Source organism: Seriola lalandi, unplaced genomic scaffold (assembly GCF_002814215.2).
Source record: "Seriola lalandi dorsalis isolate HSWRI2012SDOR001 ecotype SW California unplaced genomic scaffold, Sedor1 jcf7180002054522, whole genome shotgun sequence".
NCBI classification, from domain to species: Eukaryota; Metazoa; Chordata; class Actinopteri; order Carangiformes; family Carangidae; genus Seriola; species Seriola lalandi.
Window position 1 is genome coordinate 866545 of NW_019525075.1, and position 17416 is coordinate 883960.

Here is a 17416-nt window from a genome sequence, read left to right on the forward strand (position 1 = left end):
CAGGGCTGCTGACCTTAAATAGCTGCACCCCTATACAGGCAAACATGAACTGTAGCAGAGTGGTGACGATCATGATGTTACCGATGGTTCTGATGGCCACAAACACACACTGCACCACGTGCTGCAAGACAGAGAGATAAAAATGTTTAGAGAGTGTCGCATTCCTCGTGAACAGAAGAGTCTAGGATTGTGGTTGTTGGCGACTTTGTGATGCGGCTGCACCTTCAGGCCTTTGGCTCTGTTGATGGCCCTCAGGGGCCGAAGAACACGAAGGACCCTAAGAATCTTCACCACTGAGATGGCTGAGGACCTGAACAAAGAAAACAAACATGTATAATGTCTTAAAAGCACATGTGAATCACAGAGCAGCAGTTAGGAGAATAAAGCAAGTCAACTGTTATGTGGAGACAGCGTTTTCAGTCTCCTTTTCCACCTGCATGTCTTCTTTGAATCTGTTCATTACATCCAGTCAAACATCACAGCAGAGAAAAAACTCAGCACAGCTGATTCCTTGTGTGTGAAAATTGCATGTTTTGTTTTTTAATCTCTTATCAGACAAGTTTACCTTTTCTTCAGGGTTTTTTAGAGGAACGAGGAAAAGGAACAGGATTGCTCCAAAGGGATGTTTTAATTCCTACTGTAGTAGGAACTGCAGAGTTTTGTTTCTTTGGCTCCATAGTTCCTGGAACCATTTGGTCGAAAAGGGCTAAAAGTGTGTTGTCTCTTTGCTGTGTGTACAACAGTCAGGAGTCAAATGCGTCTGCGTTTTTTTACTCACTGAATGCCAAAGGAGACAAGGGAAACTCCCACCACCAACAGGTCAAGAAGGTTGAAGTAATTCCTGCAGAATGCGCCTTTATGGAGAAAAGCTCCGTATGTCGTCATCTGAGGAAAGGACAGAGGAAGTTAGAGGAGCAAATGAGAAAAAAAAAAACACACACACACTTCATTCAACAAACACCACACATACACACACAAATACAGAGGACACACACACACACACACACACACACACACACACACACACACACACACACACACACACACACAAACAGTACAGTCATTTTAATAGGAAAAACATATTCTCAGCACTCACTACCTTGCAGTCAAATGCACACACGCGCACACACGTCTCCACACTCTTGTAGATCACTCTGATTCGGGGTGGCGAGCTCAGAGCAGTGAAACAGGAGGCTAAATCTACCATCGCCACCCCCACGGCCCTTAACTACATGAATGTAGTAGTAAGTCATTCATTTCACAATCTACTATGGAATGAGGCAATAAAACATGCATTTTGTTGCCATGAAGTCAGGGATATTTACTACCTGCAAGAGCTCTAGTTATAGAGATTGGAAAGTGGAAATGGCCTTACTGTCACATTCATGTGGACCGTCATCTTAAAGCACATTCCATTATGTTCTTTAATAGTTCAGAATAAGGGGAAGCAGCTCCCAATTCAAACTTCAGAGTTCAGCAAGCAGAGAAGAAAAAACCAGCCAAAATAACTCTTCTTCAAATAATAAAAGTCAAGGATTCATTTTCCAAGTGCATGTAAATGTGGAGCCCTGCAGAGTGACAGAGAGAGGAGAGTGCTAACTAAGAGCAGTCAAGAATTAAGAGTCAAACAGCGGTGGTCTTGGCAGATTTTTGCCCAAGCAGCTGCAGACATAAACTCCACATTTCTATGCACTCAGTCAGGGAAAGCAGACTGAACCATGCTCGGCAGGAACATGGTTGGTTTTGCCCCCTCTTTTATGGGTAATCTGAAGAGCAGTCAGTACGAGAGGCATGGCGTTAGCTTTGACTGGAGTTGACTTTACGTCTTTGAATGCCCCCCCACCCCCTTCTCCCCCCCTCCGAAGATGACATCAAACTCAACTTCAGCCAATGCCTTAAAAATGTCTGAACAGCCCATTGAATTTTGTTGCATTGCACCAGGGGTTGCATCATGTTTTACATATCTGCATCATGAAAATCATTTCAGCGATGACTGCCCAAATGACATGACACCCATGTGAGTATAATGTAATGTTGATGTGATGTTTCCTTCCCCCAACAGGAGTTCTTTGATTAGTGTAATTTGAACAAATCTTGCGTTTGTGTTAGTGTGTGCAAAGTAATAACTCCAATATTAGTTGTTTTATTTTTTGTTTTTTTTGTTTTTTTTGCTTTTTAAAAGAGGTGCCGTGAAGAAAAAAGTAAATAAGAGAAAGGAAACAAACAAGCCAGGTTGTACTGAGTGGCAGGTGACACACAAGGAGAGAATGCAGCAAGGCTCTCGTTGTCATTTAAGGGGTTACCTTCAATACGATCTCAAATGTAAACATACTAGTGAAGACATAATCTGCATAGCCTAGGACCTGGAAGGCAACGAGACGTTTGGAGTGTTATTGGGGTGTGGTTAGTCACAGCACGGACAGGGGACACAGGCATTTACCTTCAAAACGATCTCAACAGTAAAGATAGCCGTGAAAGCATAGTCAAAGTAACCAAGTATCTGCAAAAAGCAACGTAGATGTTTAACAAAGACAGTTCATTGTGCAGCTTCATACATTATATAAAAACAAAATGAATGAAAAAACAAACAAAAAAATAAAACATTTGTATCATTTTCTGGAAAGGGATTGTTAGAGTAAACACCACGCAGTAAATTTGAATTACTTCCATAAAGTTAATTCACTACTCTTTTGCCATTTCTTATGCAGTATACTGTAGAGTCATGAGTGAATGTAACCATAGTGATCACAATGCATTTAAAATCATTACAATGCACAGAAAATGAAACACAAATATCAGTGCCTCAGGGTTTATTTAGACGACCGTACTGGTGTTTTTGCCTGTTTTAGCTCATAGAATATAAAAAGCATGTTCTTAACATTACTGCCAACCGAAATGCACAGTTCCATATCTCAGCTCATTTCAGAACAGCTGGAGATTAAGTAAGTATTCATCACTGTGATTAATTAATTATATTCATTTTTTTTAAAGCGTTGGATCCTCGGTGAGTTAATGCAGGCACCATTTGTAAAAACTCTCCTTCATGGTGCATTTAAGGGCGCACTGACATCTCAGATGTGTGAGTCACAAGCATTGCAGTTCATAAGCTTCACTGTTGGAAAAACAGTTCCAAGAGACAAAGGGATAGTGCGCATTTGGTAGTTTCTTAGATTTAAAAGGCTGCTGTTGCCTACCTAACCCTTAAATCATGAATGTAGAAACAGACCAGCAAGAACAGGGTGACCAGATGTCACCTTTATATACAGACAGACCATATTTTTAACTATTTGTCCTGGGTGTCCTGACAGGAACAGTCTTTGTCCTGACAATTAAACTGAATGTATGTTCTGGAAAAAATAACTGCAAGTAATCTTTGTGGAATATTTTGTCAAGGACAGGATGGTGTACAAGGAAAAGAAATATTTTCTCTCTCTTTATATTTCACTCTTTCTCTTTTGCCCTCTCTGTGGTGTAAAGTGGAACCACAGCAGCAAAAATTACAGCTTTAGCCTCTCAACAGAAAACGACTCTTTGATTTATGGGCAGAGTTCAAACTCACAAACATGAATGCAAAAGATAAATGTGTCCTTTTCATACCAGTGACCCGATATTATTTTTTATCTGTTGACATCCTACAGAATGTTTCTTTGTGTAATGTTTTGCTAACTGTGACGTGTACTGTATAACTTTTTAGACAGATGTAACAGCAACAGATGTAGTTGCCTTTCTATTGCATATCAAATCTGTCTGTTAAAACACAGACATGATGGTAAGAATTCAATGAATAAACTTACATAACTGGTCCGTAGTAATGTAAAGTATGCAAGTTAAAATAAATCGGCTAAAACATGCAAAACCGCGAGTGTGGTCATTTAAAGAACCAAAGATTTATGACAAAAAGTGCACTTCAAATGCTTAATTCACATTATTAGCGGAAAAGTGATTTATCAATAATGTCACTTCACCCACTTTTCTTTGCTTTCTTTTACACAGTCTTTTAGAAGCTTTGATGCATTTCTGTGGAAGGTTTGGAAACTTACAATATTGCGAGCCGAGAAGTTTCGGATCGGATCCTCGGCAGCGAGAGAGACGGAGCTGAGCATGATGAACACCAGGATGAGGTTGGTGAATATGTGATGATTGATGAGTTTGTGGCAAAACACTCGAAACCTGGAGGACAAAGGAAACAAAGCACAGCGGTTGACCTCAGTGTGATATGCGACGCTACCTGTTTGTATACAGGTGTGACGCGTGTGTGTGTGTGATGTCAGCGTGTCTTACGGGTTTGTGCTGCTGAAGATGAAGAAGGCACTTCCCTCTGGGATAGGAGTGATCTTCTCCTTCTTTACCAGCTCAGAGATGACTGGCCGAGGCCCCGATGGTACTTCTGGATCCTCCTCCTCCGCTGCTGTATCATCATTGTCCTCCTCCTCCTCCTTACAGTCAAGCAGACAGTGTGAAGTCGGTGTCAGTGTACTTAACATCTCAGACTGTAAAGATAAGTCACTTAATGATTCAGTGTTGGAAGGAAACTGAGAATACCTTTTCGTCTTTCTCATCATCCTTTTTGTCCCTGTAATAAACAGATTTTTTTTTTTTTATGAATGATAGATATCTGAGCATTTAAAGCTAACATATAAAATGATATTTGTCACACAAAGACAAAGCAGGGGATCAAGTAGTCACTCTTTCTTGTCTCCTTCGTCTGTGTTGAGAGACTCTGCATCTGCCAAGTTGTCCACAGCGATAGCCAAGAAGACATTCAGCAGGATATCTGAGCAGAGTGTTCAGTAAAGGACAACTCTCCTGTTAAAACCGCCGAGTATAACAACACAGTTAGTTAGCAATGACTGAAACAAGATTAGCCATGTCATTTATACCAGTAAAATTACTCCAGCGACAAATTAAAACCACATTCTTGCTCAGAATATTTCCCGCACAGTGCATCACAAGTAGATGAGAGAGAGGATACAGTTTCCACAGATGAAGAGGATGATGAAGTAAAAGCACACAATCATCCCAGAGGAGGAAGGGCCTCCGTACGCCATGATCCCATCATACATAACAGCGTTCCAGTCTTCTCCGGTCAGGATCTAAAATCGATCATAACACTTAATTTTCCAAATCCCTGCTGCGTATCTATAATAAACATTTATATATACTGTGCATCGTTTTGAGCAAAGTTAAAATCATGAAGATTTCATCCATACAGAGAATAGTGGAGTGACTGAGTGTCCTAAAAAATTTCTAAGGTCAAAATAAAATACTATACCTGACACAACATAACAAATACATAAAGGTACCGCTATTGCAGTCGTCCACTGCTTATGGTCCGACTGATACTGGACTTTTGATACTGGATTACTGTGACCAAGATATGAAGTGGGATATTTTTACGGTTGAAAAAAAATCCACTCGTTGCTGCTCTCTGGTGGTCAAACTATGCAATGGTGACAATGTAATTTCTAAACTACTTTAAACGTAGTTTGGCATTTCTGTGCTGCAGCTTCTTGTAACTTATCATGCAACACACACAGATGGCGATATGCCTGCCATCAGCTAATATCAGCCCATATATCAGACTGATTTATTGGTCTAGCTCTACTTCTCTTCTCTAGCCTTCAACACACCTCATACCATAATTCATTCTAAGTGTGTGTATTTTCCACCTCATGCGTGTTATCCAGATGGGAGTGACTGTGTTGTAGAGATGTGTCATAATCTGAACAGGAGTTGAAAATGTAAATACCTGAAACACAGTGAGAAGAGCTTGGGGAAAGTTGTCGAAGGTACTCCTCTTGGTCTGGGTTTCGTCAAAGTTGAACTTTCCACCAAACACCTGCATGCCCAGCAGGGAGAAGATGATGATGAAGAGGAAGAGCAGCAGCAGCAGGGAAGCAATGGACTTCATGGAGTTGAGCAGAGACGCCACCAGGTTACTCAGAGACTGCCAGTGCCTGCAAAGAAAGGTCAACCAAGAGAGGAGAGGAGAGACAGGTGATTAACTGAACACCACACATACACTGTGCACAAGCACGCACACACACGCGCACACACACACACACACACACACACACACACACACACACACACATACACACACACACAAACAGAGCAAGATACGGGTCATACCGTGTGACCTTGAAGATCCTCAGCAGACGGACGCAGCGGAACACAGAGATACCGAGGGGAGACATGATTTCCAACTCGACCAGAATGGTTTCAGTGATTCCTCCGCACACCACGAAGCAGTCAAAGCGGTTGAACAGTGAAACAAAATAGGCCTGTAGCCCCAGACTGTACATCTTCACCAACATTTCACACGTGAACAGGGCTAACAGCACCTTGTTGGCCACATCTGAAAGTCAGAAGATTAAAAAACACACGAATAAATGGAGAGAGGGATCAGGGGTTTAAAGTGTTGACATCTGTTTTGCTAGAAAAGATCTAAATTATTTGACAGCATAGAACTGTCAGAGCTTGTAAAACACTCAGATATAGCATGCTAAACAGATCACATAACCAAGTCTTACGGAATATTCTTTTTATTCAGTTCTCAGAGTCTAAACTCAGTGCAATAAAGATGCACAGAGATTTCAGCTGTGTCTTTTTCTATTTATGTACTACCATATTGAAAAGTGTTATATTTTCCTTTAATGGAATTTTGCCTTCATCTGATTGTGGCTCATGTAAAAATACTGGAAATGTTAAAATATGTGATCATCATAATGTGTAAAATTAAGAAAACTTAATTAACTTAACTTAATTGTGCTTCTCTGATGAAAATCTGTGTTTCAGCTTTATGAAAAAATCCTAACTAAAGGATTGCTAAAACTAGCAAAAACATAAAAAGTCGACTGTGATAATAGTAACAATGGATGCACATTTGGCCACTGTGGACTTTCATGAGCAGCCCAGTGTTGTTCATACCCTGCACTTGTGTCAGCCACAGGGGCTGGTTGTAATGCTCTGATGATATGGTGAGGGTGTTGAGGAACACCAGGATGATGACCAGCCAATAGAAAGGCACCGATTTGACAGCCAACCGGCACTTCCTGCGGCAGAACCTGTTCCAGCGGCGCCAGCGCCGACTGCAGGAGGGGAAAGCAACATTAATACAAACTACAACACTATTATGACTCACTTTGTGATTCAGAGGAACACATAACTTGTAATGTCCAAATAATAGAATTAATACATCGCCTCAGTACTTTTTTAAAAGAAATCACAAAAGGTTTGTTTCCATTAATAATAAGAATGCAGTGGACTAAGGGCCATGAGGGATCTGCATCGATATATTTTTTGCAAGTCATACTGTACAGTAAATGAGCTGAAAAATACTGCGTAAGGCTACTCTCTAAAAATACCATATGGTACATGCTGACTTTATAAAAGCCGCTGATTTATCAGCCACCAGAAAAGTCTCATTAAAATACAGTAAAATGAAAGCCAAGCACTTAATAAAAAATAAAAATCTGTATAATCTAATGCAGGCACAAACTTATCCTAACAGCTGTATGCAGCATGCAGAGACACAGACCTACAAAAATACTGACCTGAACTTTGACTTCGAAATTTTTTGACTGAAAAGAAAAAAAGAATTTGTCAAAGTTTACAAATGCAGGGTGTTTGTTGAACAATGGAAAGTTGTTAGTAAGATTGCAAGATGAAGTAAGTAAGTAAGATGTTTGCTGTAATTATTTGACCACTTTTTTTTTTAACTACAAATCAAAAGGAAGAGAAAGAAGCACTAAAATGTATTGATGAGTGTTTGTGCTGGGAGCCTGTGATGTGAGAGACAGATGTTTTTTTAAAATCTCCGTAGCAACGGTTACACCACATGGGACAGCGATCTGATGTCCTGTAATTTAATGTGATAACGGTGCTAGTGTTTTTGAAGAGGTTTGTCGTGCATAGTGCTGTATCTTCTCACCACAGAGGTCCGCAGCATGGCGTCTTTTCATCTTCCCCGTTTTGGTTCTCGGTGTTCACGGACTCTGTTTCACTGGCTGGAACGCTCGCTGCAGCAGCAAATAAAACAGACACTTAAAAAAAAAAAATTGCATTTGCACATCACAGTGGCACAAGATTCTTCAGATAGAGACTGTGCAGCGCATCCCAGCGGGAAGACGTGCGGAAAGAAATAAAACGGACACTGCCTGCATCACATCAGGCAACTCTGACTTTGAGTTTCTTCAAAAAGAATCAAAAAGATGCAAAAAAGAAGATATTGTACAAAATTTAAATCCAAGTGCATTACAACTGTTTGAAAGTGATTTTAAAAAAGAATCTCTGAAAATCTCCAAAACCACAGTGCAACTACAAAACTACCTCACGAAAAAGAAGGCGCTTAGCACTGTGGCTGTGCATCACTGTCATCATCAGTATCATTTACCAAGTGCTGAAAGGGAGCTGACATGGGACAGGCGAGTGGACAGCTGCTCTACAGGGGCTGACTGATGCAGACAATGAGGAGCGAAGGGAAGAAAGGAGCAGGGTAAAGAGGACAGAGCTCTTAAAGCTGTCTCTGAAATGCTACACTCCAAATACTGCCGGTGCTTTAAAAAGACTGTCTGTGCAGACAGATGATGATTAACTGTGTGAAACGTCTCAGTGCTTTAACTCGTATGAGGGAGCGCGGTGTGTGTGTGCTGCCGCTGCTTAGCTTATGTAGACGTGTTGGCTTTGATTCCTGAGTGGTCAGACAGCTCTCAGCTCTGAAAATAGTGCTGACTGCCGGAGTAGTGATCTGGGTTTAGCCCTGTTTCCTATATTCACACTGAGCCCCAGCTTTTGAAATGGGACATGGGAAGGAAACAGGGCGTGCCTGCTATCAAACACAGCTGTATTACTGCTCCATATCTGACTCACTGACACAAGATAGGCTTTTTCATTTAGAGCCAGCGGACCTTTAAAAAAAGGGATAAAACAGGAGGAAAAAAGGGAGTAAACAAAAACTGAAAGGCTGTGATGCTCAAACACAAGGTTTAACACAATAGTTAAGCACATAGTGATGAGGTATTACACACACTGACACACACAGACTCACTCAGCAGGACTTTTTGGAACCTGCTGCTCATCTTTAAAATTGATATCCTAGTTTCCTGCACCATCTATTGTCCAATAACATATTTGTGAAGAACACAGCAGTGATTATAGACTAAGCGAATCTGATGGGGGTTTTTTTCTAGTGCAAAAGCAGTAGTTATCAGCAAATACAGTCAATTTTTATCTTTGTAAAAATAACATTCTACAGTTGTAATTATTTTTCTACATGAGATCAATTTGAGCATCAAACTCACACACACACGCACGCGCACACACACACACACACACACACACACACACACACACACACACACACACACACACAATAGCTAGAGAACACTGGAGGGAAACCACAGGATTTACCATGAGTGTCGGACGACTGGCTGAACCACCCAAACCTTCCCTTCTTCTTCTCTGTAAGGTCAGCCAGAGTCACCCCTTCATGTGTAATGCATGCAAGCCCATGCATTCAGACACAACGGCACAGCAGAGGGACATGGGGAGGGGAGGGGCGAGAATGGGCTGCTATCAAAATGGGTCAGAGCACACAAGCACCACAGGACAACAACAGTATTCAAAATATCAATATCCAACAATGACAAGCGCAGCAGGAGCCACAGGGGCTGCAGACACTGAGGAGGGCAGAAGAACGACATGGAGAGCTGTTAGTCACAGGAAACGCCTGCAGGTGACAAGGCCCTGTACTAACATGTTACAGTGCAAATTAAAGCATTTGCATGCTAACATGTTAGTAGGGGCTCGTGTATCGTCAACAGAGACCAAAAGCCATGATGGATGTTGAAGAAAAGCAGTATGGACCTGCCTCCTCACAACACAGAACCTTTACCTTGCACTTCATGATAAATGTTAGCTGTAATGGTGCGACTGTAAATTAGAGAGTAAACATCGGACTTTACACAGTACATGAGGTATAACTGAAGGAAAAAACAGGTGGGAGAGGCAACAGTAAATGATACACAGTACATTAAAATGAGGGGAGCTTGTAATGAGCAGAGTGCAAAGAACAGAGATCCTATGCTCAACATATAAGGTGCAGCAGTCGCAGTTTCTCTGTTCTGCATCATGTGTGCTGCTTATATAAAGAGGATTTGGATTAAGAGTTTTTCTACTGCTCAAGTAATATGTTTTCTTTTTTCCTTCTCAGATAAATTCCAGTGGTACTCACAGCGTGCTCCACTTCCATCAGTGACAAACATTGACACATATCATATGTTATTATAGAACACCTCTAGGAAGAGACTCTTGTTCTCTCTGTCAATACATGCCTCTGTGTATACAGTATGTGTGCATGTATGTATTGTGTCTGTGTGTAGCCAAGAAAGGATCACAGACTACGCCACAAATATTGCTGATAATTCTGTGTTGTGTTATGTTACATTTCTAACTGTCGTTCTGCAGTTTGTGTGAGTGTAACTGACCTTTTACTGAGTGTTGCAAGGCTTACTCTGACCCATTAAGATTTGCATTAATTGCATAATAATTTACTGATGCTACTGTTGGTGGAGAAAGTTGAAATTCTCTCCTCAGGTGGATTTCTCCTTGCGTGACTGTTCATAAAATCTTGAGGTTAAAAGAAGAAAAGACTTGAGTGTAGTTTTAGATTAATGTCTTGGCTCTTTTTCCTTTAGAATGAATACCCTCTGTATCTGTGCTTGATCTGTCTCAGCACGATTGACCAGTTAACTGGGGCATAAGAAAAATAGAGCACATTACCTCCAAATAGAAACATGAACTCAAGGAAAAAAAAATATATTCTGTTTTAAACAGTGTTTATATATTTAAATATTTCTACTCCAGCGAGAAATCATCTTTTCGCTTCAACCCAGTATTCTGATTATGTAAAAATAGGCTTAATTATAATTATAGGAATCAAAACCCTCTGTTGAGTAAAACAGTCGAACAGACCGAACAGTTTCGATCAGTCTGAAAGGCTCTTGCTTTACTCTCAACCACATGAAGGAGGGAGTGGGGGGAAGATGCTTACGGTTGCGCTTGCTCTCCTCATCGGCCTCATCCTCGTTGTCGGGGTCGATGTCTTCAGCCTGAGTGATCCAGTCCAGGTAACCCTTCAGATCCTCCTCCAGCTGCTGCTTCTCACGCAGCTTCTGGAAGTCTCCACGAGCTTTGGCCTTTTCTCTCTCCTTGGAGAACTCTCTGGGGTTGCAGAAGCACAGACACAGACGAAACACGCAAACACGTACAAGTACACAGGAGTGCATAAATGACCAAAAAACACACACAAAAAACAAAGAGCGCACACTTTCACAGCAAAACTACAAGATGGAAATACACAATTCTTCCCTCCTAGACTTTAAACCTGGGACAACAGGCGGCTTTTCACTCAACTGAAATAAGATATCCCGGGTTTGTATTTCCTGAACATTCTCCTTGTCCGTATTGTGTTCTACATATTCACATACTTCAATCAAAGCCTTTCAATGCCCTGTGTGTTTTTCTGAAACCTAGCCACTGGAGGGAGATGTACACCTTTGAAAGACCACACAGTGCTATATTTAGAGCCTGACAGTACAGTAGCGTATCCTTCAGGGCGAACATCTTAATCATACACAAAAGGCAATTTAGGTAGACAGATGGTTTCAAGAGACATGCAACATTTGCACAGCATCTGAATTCATAGATTATATAAAACAACTACTGTGGAGACTGCAATATGTAAGCGTCCTGTAGACAGGAGGTAAATACTGTGTACGCAGTGCATGCTGGGATATTGTCATTACTAAGAAAAATATGTATTTAAGCTGTGATGGTTAAAAAAGTCAAACATGTGAGAATAACTGACACAAAAACAAAAATACCTGATGGCAAGAAGGCATCACAGTAGCATTTTTAAGAGCGCATTTAGAAAGTTGATAATAGACTCAATAATCTCAAGCGGCCGACTGAGGAGTGTCTGAGTTGATGATTATGTTAACCTTGTTGGCTTTTTTCAAAATCAGGCTTTGCCGGCTGGTCAACCATCCAGAGTTAATTCTACTATAATACCCCACCCCCACTCCTCAGAGCTGGGAAAGCAAACTGGGGTTTGAGAAAGCTTAGGAGCGCAGAGGGAGTGAAGGGCGAGGAATAAGATTAATTTCTCTCTCAGGAGGTTGGGTGGGTTGGGGATGGGGTGGGGGAGGAAACACTCACTTTGCAGTTGCCGTGGAAAGGACGTGATAATTTGACATCCACAGAGGTCAGAGAATATACATTTATCTTGAGGGCCTAACACAGAGTAACCAATCATTGGTTTATTATCTCAAAATGTTTGTATAAAGACCGTCAAGATCTGCGTACTTCCCACATCCCAAGAATTTTCAGCATAGAACAAACTAATTCGTAGGCTAACACTACTTCCAAAACACAGCAAGCAGTGCGGGGTACACAACAACCCACAGCATACACACACTGCAGACCAAAACCACTGCACAGGTTGCCTCTTACCCGCTTAGCACACCTAACACAAGGTTTAACACGAAAAAGGAGCCCAGTATGATCAGGCTAACGAAATAAATCCAAGGTGTCTCCCATCCAATGGCGTCATTGACCTACAGGAGCCAAACGTAGCTGGTTTACAGACAGAAAACACACACAGGCACAGAGAACCTCCAGCCTTCAACCAAGAGGAAAGTGCTTACCCGCTCAACACACCCAAAACCAGGTTAAGAACGAAAAAGGAGCCGAAGATCACAAGACTGACAAAGTACACCCATGGAAGCTCAAAGCCCATAGCATCGTTCATCTGGAGGAGCATTGCCATGGAGGAAGGAGAGGAGGGGAAGAGAGGAAGAATGAAGAGAAAGAAAAGAGTGAAATAAGCTGTTAAAGCTAGAAACTGTCAGACGAGAAGAACAGAACAAGAGTTAAATAGTAGATTTTTCACCAGACCAGGAAAAATAGAGATTTTGCAGGAATAGTGCAAGGATAGCATCATGTTGTTACACGAGTTGTTGAATGCATTCAATCATTTAGTCAATCAATCATATCAGAGTGATAAGGGCTGCCTCAGGAAAATATCAGCAGCCTCATCATCAGAGTGTCAGTCACATTACTGTTGTGTGTCTGATCTGAACAGACATTTAAGGCTGAAGGCGTGTGACAGTCACAGGTTAGTGAACTGGGAGGACAGAGCCAGGAACTCACCCAGTACAGCACGTCTGTCCAGCCCTCCATGGTGATACACTGAAACACTGTCAGCATGGCAAACAGGAAGTTGTCAAAGTTGGTGATACCACCGTTGGGACCTTGCCAGCCTTCCCTGCACTCTGTGCCGTTGATGGGGCATTGGCGCCCGTGCCCTGAGATCGCACACGGAGCTGGTTCCTCCTCTGCTATCGCATCTACAGAAAGAGAGGAAAAATCAGTTTGAAGTAATCAGAATGTATTTTATGTAAATACTGAAAATCACTGCATTTGACCCCCATCATGTTTACAATATACAGAATATGCAGCCCACATTCATTTCTTTATTGTCTTTACTTTACATTAAAATTTTCCGCCACTTTTGTCTTTTAACTTTAGACTAATCATTTAACTTTGGGTTGAGAAAAAACGATTCTCCGATTAAAATCGATTTTCATTTGAACAATCCGATATGGATTCATAAAACACGAGATCGATCTTTTAATATACGTCTTCTACACTCTCCTGTGGATGTGTGAAGATGTCACGACGAGATCTGATCAGGTGACTGTAGGTGTAATCAGAGAAAGTAGAGAAACCGAGACGCTTCATTTCCGTTTATTTCCTGTATCTGTGTGACGTGAGTTGTATGTTGACGGAGACATCGGCATGATGTCCCGCCCCTTTTTTTCTCAAGGTGATGAAATAAAAATATCCACAGTTCACATCCAGTTGAAATGTTTCTAAATCCAATCATCACGTTGTACCATAGGTGCGCTCCAGTACGTAAACAAAGAGCACTGCACGTCTAATCATGAGAGACGAGCAAAGGAAAAACTATATGTAAGATGTGCAAGAAGCCGTGTGCACCTGTTCATACAGAGTGTAGCCGGTGCACTAAGGTACAACGTATATTACACATATTATTTCTTGAGGTATGTGTCTAAACTGTTGGTCACGTTCAACAGACAGTGCATTGATGTAACGGCTAACTGCTGTCAATTCATAATATAAGCATTCATGTTTTTAATAATGCACCAGGTTAGAGGAACCAATTACAGCATTAATTCTCTGAGAATCTCATATCCAAGAAAAAAATTGATATTGTAGATGAAATATCTCAAACTGAATCAATATCGAATTGATTCGAATCGGGAATCGAAACCTTGTGAATCAGGAAATCAGTGGCAATAAACACCAGATATGACCAGCAGCACTCTGATTTACTGCAGCGCCTCACAGCAAAAATGATTCTTTCTAAGCCTAAAATAAAGGGTGACCTGGTGGACAAATAGTTCAGAGGTGTTTTCTAATTGAGTGTAATGTGACTGCCTGAGGTATGTACTTTACTTGACTATTTCCATTTTGTGCTACTTCAGACTTCTCCACTACACCACAGTCGTTTTTAACCGTTTTGTGTTGAGACTTCTTGTATAAAATCAGTACATACTGTAGGTGTGGCTCCTTGTAATGTTAGCCATTATTTCTCATAAACACAAAGATTAGAGAAAAGTCCAAAATATGAAAACAGTTTTGTGTATCAGAAGTTTTTTCTTCTTTTCTTTCCCATTAATCATCTCACAACAGCTCGGACTTATCTCTTGACCTTTCAGAGGGGCTCAATCTCCTAGTTAGGAACCACTGAACTTCACTACCAAACTGTAAAGTAGTTAAAACCAGCTCCATGTCAACCAACTAAAACAATAAAATACACTGACGCATCAGTATTAACAATCTTTAAATGTCAGTCACAGGTCTTTTTACTGAAGTACGATATCAAATGACTTTAACTTGTAATGGAGTATTTTTACATTGTCTTATTTTTACTTAATGCCAAGTGTTTAAGCAGCCCCCGTTGGAGAGAATAACCTGGCCAGGTTGAGTTTTGAAGAGACTTGCATTTTATCACCCACACGGTACGTGACATCCACAGACATGCTGTGAAAAAATAAACGATGAAGCAAAACAGCAAAATGTGTTTTTAGACAGAAACACACAAGCTGTGTAAACTTTGCTGTTTGTAGAAACTGATACGCTGTGGGAGTGTGTCCTTTTTGTCATTGTGTTGAAACCAGAAATACAGTGATCAAGTTTTTTCCCCCATTTGACGCAAAATGATTTCAATAATATTATGAGAGCTCCAGGGTGAAAAAAGTTTCTGTTTTTCAGTTTGTGCAAAGTGTAATGCACAAAAGCTATTATGTCAACTTGCCTTGACAAATGTGGAAAAAAAAATCCTTTGTACACCTGCTCAGCTGAGTACACGTGCTGTCAGATTAAAAATCAGGCTTGTTTCCCCTTTATTATCAAATTGAAATGCCTGTTGGTATTTGTTGAAAATCAGTGCACAGTACTTTTTAGGTCAGGAGATTTTAGACGTAGAACAACTGCTTATTATAATTTTTAAAATGCACAATATACCAATACTAAAAGGTTGATTTGATTCCAAGTGTAAAAGACACAATCAAGAGGGCGTACCTGAGCCAGGAATAAAGCAGGTTGCGTGCATTTTGCCAATGAAAAGCTCCAGGCCGATAATAGCATAGATGATAATGACAAACAAGACCAAGAGGGCAATGTGAAGGAGAGGGACCATGGCTTTAATGATGGAGTTCAACACCACCTGTAAACCTATGCAAAGAAGAAAACAGAGACATTATATGAAGCCGGGCTGTACTTTTACAAGTGTATGCACATTAAGAACTCAGTGGCCTCTTCCCTATTCCCGTTCTTACAACTAAAAACTCAAGAGTCCCTAGATGATCCAGCTGTCAACCCTGTTTGCTATGTATTCCTGTTTACTTTCGAACCGCCTAAATGCAGTTTAATCATTCAATTTCATTAATCAAAAACATTAAAGTGTGCGACAACATCGTATTCTGCATGTTTTTCCTACTTTCATCACTGTCATGAATCAGTGCTGCTTTATCTACAAGTTTGAAACTACTTTCGGTATATACTTCAGTACATGTAGAACCACATTTAGATCAGAAAATGTGTCAGAAGTGTTTACTCTGAGTTTGTTTGTTTCTATCACACACAGAGCTCATGTCTCTAGGGCGCTGATGTAGAACTTGAGCAGATGAAAAACAGTCCTCAGGGATGGAACATAGACCATCTGGACCCTACCCTTACTGGGAAGAAGGACTGAGACCATTATACAATATATACAGAAAATATGTAGCAAATGTTATGTACTGGGTTACACTGGGTTAACATATGTTGCATGTGTGATGGTATGTGGAGCTCAGCAGCTCTTGTTCTTACTGGGTACTCCTGAGACCAGCCGCAGGGGTCGCAGCACACGGAAGGCTCGAAGGGCTTTAACATCAAATCCACCTGGTTTACCCCCATGCCCGTGCATCGCCGGGATTTCTTTATCTCCCTCACCATCTCCCTTCTCCTCTTTGGTCAAAAGCTCCAAGACAACACTGAAGAGTCTGTCAGAACAAAACAAAGAGAAGAAAGTCACAGTATTATTGTGATAAGGTAAGCATGTGAGTGTTGAGTGAACGGTGCACTGCGTTTCCAGAGCAGCCTTATCTCATGTTATTAGAGCTGAAGTGAGTAGCCGGTTGATCAATTAGTCATTTGACAGAAAGTTAATCAGCAACTGATTTGATAATTGATAATCGATTCCACGTGTTCCAAGTGTGTTTGTCATATGTGATACTGAACTAAATGTCTTTGGGTTTTGGAGTGCTAGTTGATGTCACCCTGGGCTCTGCAAATTAAACTCTGCGTTTTACACTATTTTCTGACATAATGAGTGTACTGTGATAAAATCTACAAGCTCAGTATTTGTTAATACCAAACAATTAATCACTTTCCTCAATGGCTTTAAACTTCAAAAATCCATGATTTGTCTTCCATTCGTTTCTGCTGGTAGCTCCCACTTTCAGTGTCTTCACCAGCAAACAGTTGTATTAATAAGAGTACTACACATATATCAAATATAGTGCACCTTTTAATAGTGGTATAAAAAATGGTTACGAAACACATATTAGGATTAACTGCCTTGTAATTTTGAAAATTTGACAAAATTATGCCAGTTATTTCTTTTCCTTAGCAGATTATTACTTACAGTACTACGCTAAACAAAAGCCTCTCAGTATAAAGCCAGGGCCAAAGCTGAGAGTGCAGGCCAATGTTGCAGCATCTCACCTCCTCTGGCTCAATGCCCATTTTAAGCATATAAGTAGCATGTTTGTATACAACAGATAAA

At 40.8% G+C, this 17416-nt stretch overlaps 1 protein-coding gene across 2 annotated transcripts in view; it reads right to left on the reverse strand.

Annotated features, from left to right (window-relative positions):
- cacna1da (calcium channel, voltage-dependent, L type, alpha 1D subunit, a) overlaps window positions 1-17416 on the reverse strand; it is a 60018-nt gene that overhangs the window by 21480 nt on the left and 21122 nt on the right. The window contains exons 4-24 of one of the 2 annotated variants that reach the window (XM_087176025.1): window positions 16459-16631; window positions 15670-15822; window positions 13213-13409; window positions 12708-12811; window positions 11054-11223; window positions 9412-9486; window positions 7934-8021; window positions 7557-7583; window positions 6931-7091; window positions 6133-6358; window positions 5750-5957; window positions 4973-5093; window positions 4687-4774; window positions 4543-4573; window positions 4282-4436; window positions 4041-4170; window positions 2441-2500; window positions 2304-2363; window positions 779-885; window positions 223-310; window positions 14-121 (exon numbers count right to left, since the gene is read on the reverse strand). In XM_087176025.1, coding sequence (XP_087032151.1) covers window positions 14-121; window positions 223-310; window positions 779-885; window positions 2304-2363; window positions 2441-2500; window positions 4041-4170; window positions 4282-4436; window positions 4543-4573; window positions 4687-4774; window positions 4973-5093; window positions 5750-5957; window positions 6133-6358; window positions 6931-7091; window positions 7557-7583; window positions 7934-8021; window positions 9412-9486; window positions 11054-11223; window positions 12708-12811; window positions 13213-13409; window positions 15670-15822; window positions 16459-16631 — 2530 coding nt within the window. The remainder of the gene's footprint in view (window positions 1-13; window positions 122-222; window positions 311-778; window positions 886-2303; window positions 2364-2440; window positions 2501-4040; window positions 4171-4281; window positions 4437-4542; window positions 4574-4686; window positions 4775-4972; window positions 5094-5749; window positions 5958-6132; window positions 6359-6930; window positions 7092-7556; window positions 7584-7933; window positions 8022-9411; window positions 9487-11053; window positions 11224-12707; window positions 12812-13212; window positions 13410-15669; window positions 15823-16458; window positions 16632-17416) is intronic. The other variant, XM_087176026.1, reaches the window with a different exon arrangement.